Source organism: Moschus berezovskii, chromosome 2, assembly GCF_049115385.1.
Source record: "Moschus berezovskii isolate FMDL1 chromosome 2, NW_MosBer_1.0, whole genome shotgun sequence".
Taxonomy (NCBI): domain Eukaryota; kingdom Metazoa; phylum Chordata; class Mammalia; order Artiodactyla; family Moschidae; genus Moschus; species Moschus berezovskii.
In genome coordinates, this window is record NC_142461.1 from 45,376,399 (window position 1) to 45,391,777 (window position 15,379).

Consider the following 15,379-nt stretch of genomic DNA (forward strand, 5'->3'; position numbering starts at 1 on the left):
CCTGGCGTGCTGCAGTCCATGGGGTTGCAAAGAGTAGGACAAGACTGAGAGACTGAACTGAACTGAAGATAACTCTTAAATGTGCCTAATTCTTGTATAAATATCACCAACTGCAAACAACACCACCATCACCTTTCATTTGGATAGGTGAAGTTCAGTTCAGTCACTCAGTCGTGTCCAATGCTTTGCGACCCCATAAATCGCAGCACGCCAGGCCTCCCTGTCCATCACCAACTCCTGGAGTTCACTTAAACTCATGTCCACAGAGTCGGTGATGCCATCCAGCCATCCCATCCTCTGTCGTCCCCTTTTCCTCCTGCCCTCTATCTCTCACAGCTCAGGGTCTTTTCCAATGAGTCAACTCGTCGCATGAGGTGGCCAAAGTATTGCAGTTTCAGCTTTAGCATCAGTCCTTCCAATAAACACCCAACACTGATCTCCTTTAGAATGGATTGGTTGGATCTCCTTGCAGTCCAAGGAGCTCTCAAGAGTCTTCTCCAACACCACAGTTCAAAAGCATCAATTCTTCGGCAATCAGCTTTCTTCACAGTCCAACTCTCACATCCATACATGACCACTGGAAAACCACAGCCTTGACTAGATGGACTTTTGTTGGCAAAGTAATGTCTCTGTTTTTTAATATGCTATCTAGGTTGGTCATAACGTTCCTTCCACGGAGTAAGCGTCTTTTAATTTCATGGCTGCAATCACCATCTGCAGTGATTTTGGAGCCCCCTCCAAAGAAGTCTGACACTGTTTCCCCATCTATTTCCCATGAAGTGATGGGACTTTTAGTTTTCTGAATGTTGAGCTTCAAGCAAACTTTTTCACTCTCCTCTTTCACTTTCATAAGAGGCTTTTTAGTTCCTCTTCACTTTCTGCCATAATGGTGGTATCAACTGCATATCTGAGGTTATTGATATGTCTCCCGGCAATCTTGATTCCAGCTTGTGCTTCTTCCACCCCTGCATTCCTCATGATGTACTCTGTATATAAGTTAAATAAGCAGGGTGACAGTATACAGCCTTGACGTACTCCGTTTCCTATTTGGAACCAGTCTGTTGTTCCATGTCCAGTTCTAACTGTTGCTTCCTGACCTGCATACAGGTTTCTCAAGAGGCAAGTCAGGTGGTCTGGTATGCCAATCTCTTAAAGAATTTTCCACAGTTTATTGTGAGCCACACAAACGCTTTGGCATAGTCAATAAAGCAGAAATAGATGTTTTTCTGGAACTCTCTTGCTTTTTCCATGATCCAGCGGATGTTGGCAATTTGATCTCTGGTTCTTCTGCCTTTTCTAAAACCAGCTTGAACATCTGGAAGTATATTGCTGAAGCCTGGCTTGGAGAATTTTGAGCATGACTTTACTAGCGTGTGAGATGAGTGCATTGTGCGGTAGTTTGTGCAGTCTTTGGCATTGCCTTTCTTTGGGATTGGAATTAAAACTGACCTTTTCTAGTCCTGTGGCCACTGCTGTTTTCCAGATTTGCTGGCAAATTAAGTGCAGCACTTTCACAGCATCATCTTTCAGGATTTGAAATAGCTCAACCGGAATTCCATCTCCTCCACTAGCTTTGTTCATAGTGATGCTAAGGCCCACTTGACTTCACATTCCAGGATATCTGGCTCTAGGTGAGTGATCACACCATCGTGATTATCTTGATCTGTGAAGATCTTTTTTTACAGTTCTTCTGTGTATTCTTGCCACCTCTTCTTAATATCTTCTGCTTCTGTTAGGTCCATACCATTTCAGTCCTTTATTGTGCACATCTTTGCATGAAATGTTCCCTTGGTATCTCTAATTTTCTTGAAGAGATCTCTAGTCTTCCTAGTCTGTTGTTTTCCTCTATTTCTTTGCATTGATCGCTGAGGAAGGCTTTCTTATCTCTCCTTCTTATTCTTTGGAACTCTGCATTCAGATGCTTATATCTTTCCTTTTCTCCTTTGCTTTTCGCTTCCCTTCTTTTCACAGCTATTTGTAAGGTCCCCCCAGACAGCCATTTTGCTTTTTTGCATTTCTTTTCCATGGGGTGGTCTTGATTCCTGTCTCCTGTACAATGTCACAAACCTCCATCCATAGTTCATCAGGCACTCAGTCTATCAGATCTAGTCCCTTAAATTTATTTCTCACTTCCACTGTACAATCATAAGGGATTTGATTTAGGTCATATCTGAATGGTCTAGTGGTTTTCCCTACTTTCTTCAATTTAAGTGTGAATTTGGCAATAAGGAGTTCATGATCTGAGCCACAGTCAGCTCCCAGTCTTGTTTTTGCTAACTATATAGAGCTTCTCCATCTTTGGCTGCAAAGAATATAATCAATGTGATTTTGGTGTTGACCATCTGGTGATGACCATGTGTAGAGTCTTCTCTTGCGTGTGTTGGAAGAGGGTGTTGCTGCTGCTGCTGCTGCTGTGTCACTTCAGTCGTGTCCGTGGATGGATGGAAGATGGTGTAGGGCCTCCTAAATCTATTATGCTTATTCAGTTTTATCTCCAACCACTGTCTCTACTTAAGACCACCTAAACATTAAGTTCCTTGGACATGGCATCCTCTTTCTTGCTTAGCCTTTGAACATGCTATTCCTCTGATTAGTAAATTCCTATTCATTCTTCAGTTCTTAGTATAAAAGTCACTTTCTCTACTACTATATATAAAATGGATCACTAATCATAACCTACTGTATAACACAGGGAACTTTACTCAGTGCTCTGTGTTGACCAAAATGGGAAGGAAATCCAAAAAACAGAGGATATGTGTATACATAGAATTGATACGCTTTGCTGGACACCACAAACTAACAGCCATTTTAAAGCAACTGTCCTCTAATTTAAAAAAATAAAAATAAAAGTCACTTTCTCTAATGTCCTTTCCCTACTCTCTGGACTAAGTTACATATCTCTATCACTGTTCCCACACAGTTTGGCACAATTCTATCATGGTAATACTGTCAACTCTCTCTTATAGTAATACTATTACTATTCATTATAGTAATTAATTAGAATATACTGTAGTTCTCTTCCTAAAATTTAAATTCAATGAAGCAAGAAACTTACTTTTCTATGCTCAGCATTTATCACACTGAATTAAATATACACAGAACAAAAAAATAATTCTAAAGAATTTGCAAGCTATTCTATAAGCAAAGTAACTTAATGGTCAATAGACAAAGAATAAAAAAAAATTGTATTCTACACATTACTAATTTATTTTAAAGTAATTATTTAGGTTTTAAGTTTTTAGAAGTCACTATGCTAAGAACTAGGTATATTAATTTGAATAAAATATGATTCTTAGCTCCTCCTCACTAAGGGGGATGCCAACACCCTTTCTTTCTGGGTGTGTATCTCTGCCTTGCCCCTCCATCTTAACTAAACTAACCGTTTCTCTGTGTACTGTCCCACTTCTTGTGCTATGTCTCTGGTAATAAACTTTATACAAAAAAAATACAATTCCCAAATCATAATGAAATATATATATATCCCTAAACAAAGAATACCATGTTAAATGCAGAGGTAAATAAAAAAAGAGTGAATATCCAAATTTACATAGGGGGATGAAGTTAAGAAAGCACCTAAAGCCAAAGAAACTGCAATTTGAGTGGTGAGAGGAGTTTGCCACACAGAAGCGGAGAAAAGAGATTTCTCGAAGAGAGAATAAAAGGGCTGAAATAAGCCTGGAATATTGAGAGAACACAGGAATAAGAAACATAGGAGAAAAAGCAAACCATACAAAATGGACAACAGTTTCCTGATCAAGGTGTCTTAGAGTTATTACTACTGAAATTAGCCTAGTTTTAGAGTAAACCATGCTAATAATCATTAGCCTCAAAATTTCAATCATAAAGAATAAAATCTGATATATACATAGGAAATTTAAATAGCTAGAAATATTTTTGATAAATCCTAACATAGCTGCTCTTGCCTCTTTGGGTCATGGTTTCCTTATCCATAAATTCAATGAGACAAATTACATGAGATAATATCTTAAATATTCCAGTTTTAACGCTGCTTGATCTTATATCTTGAAATTGAATTATTCAAGATAACCTACCTTCTGCAAGCGTAACTGTCACAGTCTCTCTGAGAATATTCCCACTATCTGTAGTCCATTGAAGCTGAAATGGGAACACTTACTTTAGTAAAAAGAACAAAGCATTTATCTCTAAAACTATTTTAAAATAGCAGTGCAACTGTCAAATCTTACCCAATCATAGTATAAATGTGCTTTATTCTATAACTACTTTCTTCACTTGTTCACATTCTCAAAGTGTAAGTATACTTAACTATTCAAAGAAATTATCTTCCCAAGTTCAGACAGCAAGAATTTGACAAAGACTGCTGCTGTTGCTGCTGCTAAGTCACTTCAGTCGTGTCCGACTCTGTGCGACCCCATAGACGGCAGCCCACCAGGCTCCCCCGTCCCTGGGATTCTCCAGGCAAGAACACTGCAGTGGGTTGCCATTTCCTTCTCCAATGCATAAAAGTGAAAAGTGAAAGTGAAGTCGCTCAGTTGTGTCCAACTCTTAGCGACCCCACGGACTGCAGCCTACCAGGCTCCTCCATCCATGGGATTTTCCAAGAAAGAGTACTGGAGTGGGGTGCCATTGCCTTCTCCGTGACAAAGACTACTGGTACTCAAATCTGTTTTAGTTTCTGAATTTTGGATAGTGAATAACTAAGCATTTTGGATAGAAAAGAAGAATAGCTCAAGCTTAAAAAAAAAATCTCAAACTATTCAGTTACTGAATCTAGAGAGTAAAAATGTAGACAGCAAAGGATATTGTTACTTGAGATTTTAATGACAAAATCATTGTGTGTATTACAATGAGTAGTTTCTGGGTAATTTCTGGGTAACCACTGTGTATATTACTATCAGCAGTTTCTGAGTAGTTTCTACTCTCATCAGAGTAGGTAGAAATGGCCACTTTTCTGGGGGAAACTACAGTATCAGAGTATGAGGTAAGTTTTATATCCACAGAGGGCATATAGAACCAACATCATCACATTCAAGTCTATACTATTCTATTCAAACTTGCTGACATATTTGAAAAGAGGTGGAGATATACATAGTATGTACTCAATAAATATCTGTCACATAAATAAGATATACTTTTATGGAGATAAAATATGTTGATTTTTAAGTGAAGATTACTATTGTTATTATAGTCATGGCTAGAAATTCACTTAGATTTCTTTTTATGGGAGTAATAAAAAACATTTTAGTTAAATCATCACCTAAGAGTTCAGTGTTTACATTTTGGGAAAAAACACTATTTTTCCTTACATCACAGTTATTTACATGGCCTAATAGCAACCACGCATTAGCTGAGGACTACTGTAATAAAACAAGAAATTACAGTTGCAATCATACCGTTGCTGGAATAATCTCTGAGTTATATATATTATCTCCATTTCTCAAGGATTTCTGTACTTCATGGATGTGATTTCTTATATCATTTACAGTTGGAAAAAAGGATAAATTATGTCTTTCAGGTACTTCATCAGGTTTGAAGAGTTCCCTTTCCACAAATTTTCTGTGGAAATATAAAATAGAATAAAAACATAAACAATCTAGCAATGTAATAATTTAGTTCAAGTGAGAAAGGTTCTCTTTTAGCATATAATTCGGTGAAGTATGATTTACAGCTTTATAAGTAATTTATATTTTTCTACTTTTTTCCCACATGTTGTCATAGAATTCATGCAGATTAAAAGAAAGGTACTATTTTCACTGGTTAAACACCTATGAATGAGCTTTGATATTTTTATGAATTTAATGAAATCACTGTTTTCAGTTCAAACACAGTATGTTTTCGAATGCTTACTCTGTCAGTCACTGAACTGAACACTTTATATCTAGTATCTCCTTTAACCCATCTTATAATCTTGTGAGGTAAGTATAATCAACATTCGGCCATTACAGAGGAGGGAACTAAGGACTACAGAAATTAAGTAATTTGCCCAAAGCCATACACCAGGCTAGTAACTAAGACAGACTGGGCCTATACAAAAAGTTACACATATAAACATCATATTTCATTGCTTTCAAAAGTCTTCAGATAATATATGAAATATGATCTGCTAAAATTTTACAAGTAGACCAAAGAGAAGATAGAAATAAAAGACAATGTTGCCACAAGATGGCATAAAAAGTAAATATATAAAAAGAAATGATAAAATTCAATGTACACATGCTTTGTGCATTATATTCAGTAGGCCATATTGCAGAGCTGTATCATACTTTTGTTCTTAAGATTTAGGTTTAGTAAAATAGTGGATGGCTTACCAAACTCTGGCTCTAACAATGCCCCAATGTAAATAAACATAAAATGTCTAAGAAATCTGTTAAACAGAAGTCATGTATTAATTAAGAAATAATCCTGGGAAATACTCATTCTGCTGTTCAGATCCGACTATACAATAACAAGCAGTAATAAGGTAGTTAAGAAGCAGAAATCATGGTAAAGAGCAAAGTTGTACACCTAGACTTTACTTCTAGCTATATCTCTTCAACCATCCCAAGTCTCCATTTCCTCATCTAAAGAATGAGGATAAATACACTGAATTTATAACGTCATAGGAATAATGATATTGTGCCTATAAATTACTTAGCATAATATTAGGTACACACATAGTAAGTGCCTCATATTTATAATAATAATTATTATTATATCCTCAGTACCAATAAAATTAGACCAGAGTACTACATGGGGATTCCCCAGTGGCTAAGCAGTAAAGAATCCACCTGCAATCCAGGAGCCACAGGAGACACGGGTTTGATCCCTGTGTCAGGAAGATCCCCTGGAGGAGTGCATGGCAACCGCACTCCAGTATTCTTGCCTGGAGAATGCCATGGACAGAGGAGCCTGGCAGGTTGCAATCGGCAGGGTCACAAAGAGTCGAACACAACTGAAGTGACGTAGCATGCACACACAGAGTACTACATATAAAATTTCATTAGACAAAAAACTGCTCATATTCTTTTGTTTCAAACTGCACATTTCAAATGAGTTAAAACAAATATCTTGGCCAATGTTTTAAAATCTTTTCTAAAAATTTTCTTTCTGTAAAGGTATTTAGTATATAATTCAATATATATATCATTTAAAAATAGCCTAATTTGCCAAATCTGAACATGGAATATCTCAAATGAGTAATTCAAATCATTACTCATGGCTTGCAAAACATCTGCTAAAAGTGATTAATTCATAAATAATACTATTTTAATAAATTAATAAACTATATTCCCTATATATTCTGATAGCATATATCCTGGAATATGTCTACAATGTTAAGTGTATTATTTAAACCAACAAACAAAAATGAAAAACATAAACAATGTTTCTACTGTACCTTAGCTGTTTTCTAACTGCATACACTTGTTCTATTCCCTGTGATACTAATTCTTGAATTTTATGTGCTACTTGAGGATGTAGACGTGAGGGCAATGTACAGTTCTCATCTCTAATTGCAGCTTCCTCTTCTTCAAGAGAAGATATGGGAAAGGAGGAAGATGATAAAGGGAGGCAGGGAGTCTCTAATTCATGATACTGATGAGCTTGCTGCGTAGGTAACTGTACATACCACCTAACGAGAGAAAATATTTAAAATTATATTACTAGAAAAAGGCAAGACTCATATACTTATGTTAATACTCATTAAGAGAAGGAATAATTTTTTTGAAAAATTATATATAATAATATCATATTAAATACCTCCCAAGTATTTCAGTGGTAAAGAATCCGCCTGCCAATGCAGGAGATGTGGGTTTGATCCCTGGGTCAAGAAGAACCACTAGAGAAGGAAATGGCAACCCACTCCACTATTATTGCCTAGGAAATGCCATGGACAGAGAAGCCTGGTGGGCTATAGCAAATTAGGTTGCAAGAAAGTACTAAATATATAATAAAACGTGTTTCCAAATATGAATTTATTATGTTGGGAAAAAACTTCCATATGGTATACAGAATTCTTTGGTCAAAATTATCCACATGTGGTTGATAAACTCAATGGCTTATACATGGCAAATCAGTTTAATACCTAGGGAGCTAATAATAAAACATCTACCTTATAGAAACCATTTCTTAATGGAATAATTGGAAAACATAATTTCTCTTATAGACAGAATTCTTGTAAAAGGAGCAAAGTAACTTGTAAATACAAGAACAAAGTAAAAGTCTTACCTAAGAACACCACCAGCATCTACCAAGTTCTTTTTTAGCAAGTTAAAGGCTTTCTCCTGCTCCATTCGGATTATCTTCCTGTCAATTTTGGGGTCTGTAGGAACTCTATAGTCAGGAAATTTCTGTACTTTTTTAATGTAAATCCTTTTCATAAGAAAAAGAAGAATTTGCTCCATTAAACTATAATCTCAAGATTATCTAACTTGTCAAACAGAAGTTTAAGCATTACTAAAGTTTAGAGAAAATTCGATTATCTAGAAAGCATTCAGATCATTATATGAAAGATACGCAATATTCTCAGTATATAATACTTAGCAAATTAACAATAGTCATTACTTTAGTAAAAAATGTCTAAACACTACGAAACCACCGTTTTTTTTCCTGGATCTGTCTCTTCGTTCTCCTGCTCATGCCTGGATTACTGTAATGCCCTACTTCTGGGGCTTCTAGCCGCCATTATCTCATTTCTTACATCCACCTGATATATCAACGCCATAATACTTCACATTGTACCACTTCTGAAATCTACTTGCTCCTTAATCAAGTAAAAATGATTTACCAGCATTCAGAGCATTCTATCTGATTCCAGTTTATTTATCCATCTTTTAATTTCTTGAAATATTATATTGCTTTCATGTGAAGTTTATCATCTCAGTGTTCCATCTCACTCCTTCCCATGATACACAATGTTGTTGTTGAGCACAGAGTCAGTTCAGTTCAGTTCAGTCATGTCCAACTCTTTGCGACCCCATGGACTGCAGCACGTCAAGCCTCCTTGTCCATCACCAACTCCCGGAGTTTACTCAAAATCATCTCCATTGAGTTGGTGATGCCATCCAACCATCTCATCCTGTTGTCCCCTTCTCCTCCCACTTTCAATCTTTCCCAGCATCAGGGTTTTTCAAAAGAATCAATTCCTTGCTTCAGGTGGCCAAAGTATGAGAGTTTCAGCTTTAGCATAAGTCCTACCAATGAATATGCAGGACTGACTTCCTTTAGGATAAACTGGTTGGATCTCCTTGCTGTCCAAGGGACTCTCAAGTCTTCTCTAATACCACAGTTCAAAAGCATCAATTCATCAGCACTCAGCTTTCTTTATACCCTCTCACATCCATACATGACTACTGGAAAAACCATAGCTTTGAGTAGACAAACTTTTATTGGCAAAGTAATGTCTCTGCTTTTTATTTTTATTTATTATTATTTTTTTTAATGAGAGTTTTAATTTTTTACTTCTTTATAACCTGTGTTTCTCTCACTTTAACAGGGACTAAGACTTTTGCTACTACAATGGTGAATAAAGTAGAGATAGTAGACAGTCTTGACCCATTCTCAAAATATCAGGAGAAATCTTCAAAATTTATCATGAAGCATAAAATTTCTATAGTTATTTAATAGATAAACTTCTATTTCTGCTTTGCTAAGAGGGTATTTTAAAAATTATGAATAAAGATAGATTTCTGTCTTATTCCAAATTTGTTTCGAGAGTTTTGAAAAAACATGAATGGAGATATAATTTTATCAAAGGCTTCTTTTATATCTACTAAAATAGATATTTGATGTTTTTTTCTTTTTTTTTGTAATTAATTAATTTTTTATTGGAGGCAAATTATTTTACAATATTATATTGGTTGGTTTTGCCATACATTGACATGAATTCGCCCCGGGGTTTACATAAGTTCCCCCTCCTGAACCCCCCTCCCACCTCCCTCCTCCCTTTATCCTCCCTCTGGGTCATCCCCGCATGCCAGCCCCGAGCATCCTATAACATGCATTGACCCTGAACTAGTGATTCATTTCACATATGACAACATACGTGTTTCAATGCCATTCTCCCAAATCATCCTACCCTCACCCTCTCCCACAGAGTCCCAAAGACTGATCTATACATCTGTGTCTCTTTTGCTGTCTCGTATACAGGGTTATCATTTGCATCTTTCTAAATTCCATACATATGCGTTAGTATGCTGTCTAGGTTAGCCATAACTTTTCTTCCAAGGATCAAGCGTCTTTTAATTTTATGGCTGAAGTCACCATCCGCAATATTTTGGAGCCCCCAAAACAGTCTCTCACTGTTTCCACTGTTTTCCCATCTATCTGCCTTGAAGTGATGGGAACAGATGCCATGATCTTACTTTTCTGAATGTTGTGTTTTAAGCCAACATTTTCACCCTCCTCTTTCACTTTCATCAAGAGGCTCTTTAATTCTTCCTTTTCTGCCATAATGGTGGTGTCATCTGCATATCTGAGGTTATTGATATTTCTCCCAGCACTCTTGAATCCCGCTTGTGCTTCATCCAGCCCAGCATTTCTCATGATGTACTCTGCATATAAGTTAAATAAGCAGGGGGACAATATACAGCCTTGAGGTTCTCCTTTCCCGATTTGGAACCAGTCTGTTGTTCCATGTCCAGTTCTAACTGTTGCTTCTTGACCTGCATACAGATTTCTCAGGAGGCAGGTCAGATGGTCTGGTATTCCCATCTCTTCAAGAATTTTCCACAGTTTCTTGTGATCTACACAGTCAAAGGCTTTGGCATAGTCAATAAAGCAGAAGTAGATGTTTTTCTGGAACTCTCACTTTTTCAATGATCCAACCGATGTTGGCTATTTGATCTCTGGTTCCTCTGCCTTTCCTAAATCCAGCTTGAACATCTGGAAGTTCACAGTTCATATACCATTGAAGCTTGGCTTGGAGAATTTTGAGCATTACTTTGCTAGCGTGTGAGATGGGTGCAATTGTGCGATAGTTGGAGTATTCTTTGGCATTGCCTTTCTTTGGGATTGGAATGAAAACTGACCTTTTCCAGTCCTGCTGAGTTTTCCAAATTCGCTGGCATGTTAAGTGCAGCATCTTCACAGCATCATTTTTTTAGCTCAATGGGAATTCCATCAACTTCGCTAGCTTTGTTCACAGTGATGCCTCCCAAGGCCCACTTGACTTCACATTACAGGATGTCTGGCTCTAGGTGAGTGATCACACCATAGTGACTAACTGGGTCATGAAGATCTTTTTTGAATAGTTCTTCTGTGTATTCTTGCCACCTTTTCTTAGTATCTTCTGCTTCTGTTAGGTCCATACTATTTCTATCCTTTATTGAGCCCATCTTTGCATGAAATGTTCCCTTGGTATCTCTCATTTTATTTTAAGAGATCTCTAGTTTTTCCCATTCTATTTCTTTCCTCTATTTCTTTGCATTGATCAATGAGGAAGACTTTCTTATCTCTCCTTGCTATTCTGTGGAATTCTACATTCAAATGGGTATATCTCTCCTTTGCCTTTCATTTCTCTTCTTTTCTCAGCAATTTGTAAGGCATCATCAGACAACCATTTCACCTTTTTGCATTTCTTTTTCTTGGGGATGGTCTTGATCACTGCCTCCTGTACAATGTCATGAACTTCTGTCCATAGTTCTTCAGGGATTCTGTCTATGAGATCTAATCCCTGGAATCTATTTGTCACTTCTTTAAAATTACTGTATAATTTTAAGGATTTCATTTAGGTTATACCTGAATGGTCTAGTGGTTTTCCCTACTGTCTTCAACTTAAGTCTGAATTTGGCAATAAGGAGTTCATGAGCCACAGTGAGCTCCCCGTCTTGTATTTGATGACTGTATAGAGCTTCTCCACCTTTGGCTGCAAAGAATACAATCAATCTGATTTCGGTGTTGACCATCTGGTAATTATCACGAGTCAAGTCTTCACTTGTTTTTTGGAAGAGGGTGTTTGCTATTATCAGTACGTTCTTTCACAAAACTCTCTTAGCCTTTGCCCTGCTTCATTCTGTACTCCAAGGCCAGATTTTCCTGTTACTCCAGGTGTTTTCTGACGGCCTACTTTTGCATTCCAGTCCCCTATAATGAAAAGGACATCAGTTTTGGGTGTTAGTTCTAGAAGGTCTTGTAAGTCTTCAAAGAACGATTCAACTTGAGCTTCTGCAGGATTATTGGTCAGGGCATAAACTTGGATTACTGTGATACTGAATGGCTTGCCTTGGAAACAAACAGAGATCATCCTGTCGTTTCTGAGATTGCATCCAAGAACTGCACTTTGGACTCTTTTGCTGACTATGATGGCTACTCTATTTCTTCTAAGGGATTCTTGCCCACTCTAGTAGATATATTGGTCATCTGAGTTAAATTCACCCATTCCAGTCCATTTTAGTTCGCTGATTCCTAAAGTGTCGATGTTCACTCTTGCCGTTTCCTACTTGACCACTTCCAATTTGCCTTGATTCATGGTCAGTTTTCATTCCAATCCCAAAGAAAGGCAATGCCAAAGAAAACTCAAACTACCACATAATTGCCACGCATCTCACACGTTAGCAAAGTAATGCTCAAAATTCACCAAGCCAGGCTTCAACAGTACGTGAACCGTGAACGTCCAGATGTTCAAGCTGGATTTAGAAAAGGAAGAGGAAGCAGAGATCAAATTGTCAACATCGGTTGGATCACTGAAAAAGTGAGAGTTCCAGAAAAACATCTGCTGCTGCTTTATTGACTATGCCAAAGCCTCTGACTGTGTGGATCACAAGAAACTGTGGAAAATTCTTGAAGAGATGGGAATACCAGACCACCTGACCTGCCTCCTGAGAAATCTGTATGCAGGTCAAGAAGCAACAGTTAGAACTGGACATGGAACAACAGACTGGTTCCAAATCGGGAAAGGAGAACCTCAAGGCTGTATATTGTCCCCCTGCTTATTTAACTTATATGCAGAGTACATCATGAGAAATGCTGGACTGCATAAAGCACAAACTGGAATGAAGACTACCGGGAGAAATATCAATAACCTCAGATATGCAGATGACACCACCATTATAACAAAAAGCGAACAAGAATTAAAGAGCCTCTTGATGAAAGAGAAAGAGGAGGGTAAAAAAGCTGGCTTAAAACTCAACATTCAGAAAAGTAAGATCATGGCATCTGGTCCCAGCACTTTAAGGCAGATAGATGGGGAAACAGTGGAAACAGTGAGAGACTTTATTTTGGGGGGCTCCAAAATCACTGCAGATAGTGACTTCAGCCATAAAATTAAAAGACGCTTGATCCTTGGAAGAAAAGTTATGACCAACCTAGACAGCATATTCAAAAGCAGAGACATTACTTTGCCAACAAAGATCCATCTAGTCAAAGCTATGTTTCTTCCAGTAGTCATGTATGGATGTGAGAGTTGGAGTATAAAGAAAGCTGAGTGCCGAAGAATTGATGCTTTTCAACTGTGGTATTGGAGAAGACTTGAAAGTCCCTTGGACAGCAAGGAGATCCAACCAGTTCATCCTAAAGGAAGTCAGTCCTGAATATTAGACTGGACGGACTGATACTGAAGCTGAAACTCTAATACTTTGGCCACCAGATGCAAAGAACTAACTCGTTTGAAAAACCCTGATGCTGGGAAAGATTGAATGTGGGAGGAGAAGGGTAGGACAGAGGATGAGATGGTTGGATGTCATCACCGACTCAATGGACATGAGTTTGAGCAAACTCTGGGAGTTGGTGATGGACAGGAAAGCCTGGCATGCTGCAGTCCATGGGATGGTAAAGAATTGGAAACGACTGAACGACTGAACTGAACTTATGGACCTAACATTCCAGGTTCCAATGCAATATTGCTCTTTACAGCATCAGACTTTACTTCCATCAGCAGTCACATCCACAACTGGGTGTTGTTTTTGCTTTGGCTCTGTCTCTTCATTCTTTCTGGTACACATTGGACACTCAAAAAGTACTTGTAGAACGATTGAGAATAAAATTATTTCTTCACCTATAGTTTCTTTCTCCCAAGTTTGGTCCAAAGTTCTAAATTGCTTATACTTCAAAGCAATTGTTTAATGGTCATGTTTAATGGTCAGGTTTTAACACTGTCTAAAGTTAAAAGACGCTTACTCCTTGGAAGGAAAGTTATGACCAACCTAGATAGCATATTAAAAAGCAGAGACATTACTTGGCCAACAAAGGTCCGTCTAGTCAAGGCTATGGTTTTTCCAGTGGTCATGTATGGATGTGAGAGATGGACTGTGAAGAAAGCTGATCGCCAAAGAATTGATGCTTTTGAACTGTGGTGCTGGAGAAGACTGTTGAGAGTCACTTGGACTGCAAGGAGATCCAGCCAGTCCATTCTAGAGGAGATCAATCCTGGGTGTTCACTGGAAGGACTGATGCTAAAGCTGAAACTCCAATACTTTGGCCACCTCATGCGATGAGTTGACTCACTGAAGACTCTGATGCTGGGAGGGACTGGGGGCGGGAGGAGATGGGGACGACAGAGAATGAGATGGCTGGATGGCATCACCGACTCGATAAGACATGAGTTTGAGTGAACTCCGGGAGCTGGTGATGGACAGGGAGGCCTGGTGTGCTGTGATTCATGGGGTCGCAAAGAGTCGGACACGACTGAGCGACTGAACTGAACTGAACTGAAAGTTAACATTATCAGATTAAAGCTTAACTGGCTTTAAAAACTATTTGAGAATGTTCAGATTGTGATATGAGACATATTGCTAAAATCGCATTTCAAAGCTCAACTAAATGTAACATTTACATGTTACTTTTAAATTTTATCTTATGATTTAAACACTATAAATGTGCGAAACAGAATATTACTACTGAAAAACATTATAAAAATCTTTCATTGGTGTACATTTTTCATTCTTAAAGTAATGACTACTCAGTGGTCCTATTCTACCTAAAACTGACCATGTTGGTCTTATATATTGCGGCTGTGAATATAATTGGTAAAATCACTATCAAGCAACTCTCCAACTCTCCAAAAACTGCTAACATTTAAAAAGAACACAATACTTGCCCTAACAATTTAATTTCAAGGAATTTATTCCATTGATATACTTATAGAAGAGAAGGCAAAGGAAACCCATTCCAGTACTCTTGCCTGGAAAACCCCATGGACAGAGAAGGCTGTCCATGGGGTTGCAAAGAGTTGGACATGACTGAGTGACTTCACTTTCACTTTTCACTTTCATGCACTGGAGATGGAAATGGCAACCCACTCCAGTGTTCTTGCCTGGAGAATCCCAGGGACAGCGGAGCCTGGTGGGCTGCCGTCTATGGGGTCACACAGAGTTGGACACGACTGAAGTGATGCAGCAGTGGCATACTTATAGAAATAGCTACAATGTTATTAGCTGCAGCTTCATAAATAATAATGAAGAATACTTTTCAGTGCCTACAGTTCACT

General features: G+C 37.9%; 1 protein-coding gene across 11 annotated transcripts in view; it reads right to left on the bottom strand.

Moving 5' to 3' along the window:
- The window catches only part of CARF (calcium responsive transcription factor), a 76,830-nt gene that overhangs the window by 31,032 nt on the left and 30,419 nt on the right, over nucleotides 1-15,379 (bottom strand). For 10 of the 11 annotated variants that reach the window (XM_088828240.1, XM_088828241.1, XM_088828253.1 and 7 more), the window contains 4 exons: nucleotides 8,185-8,328; nucleotides 7,355-7,588; nucleotides 5,373-5,535; nucleotides 4,053-4,116 (listed from right to left, as the gene is read on the bottom strand). In XM_088828240.1, the coding sequence (XP_088684366.1) occupies nucleotides 4,053-4,116; nucleotides 5,373-5,535; nucleotides 7,355-7,588; nucleotides 8,185-8,328 (605 nt within the window). The remainder of the gene's footprint in view (nucleotides 1-4,052; nucleotides 4,117-5,372; nucleotides 5,536-7,354; nucleotides 7,589-8,184; nucleotides 8,329-15,379) is intronic. The other variant, XM_088828258.1, reaches the window with a different exon arrangement.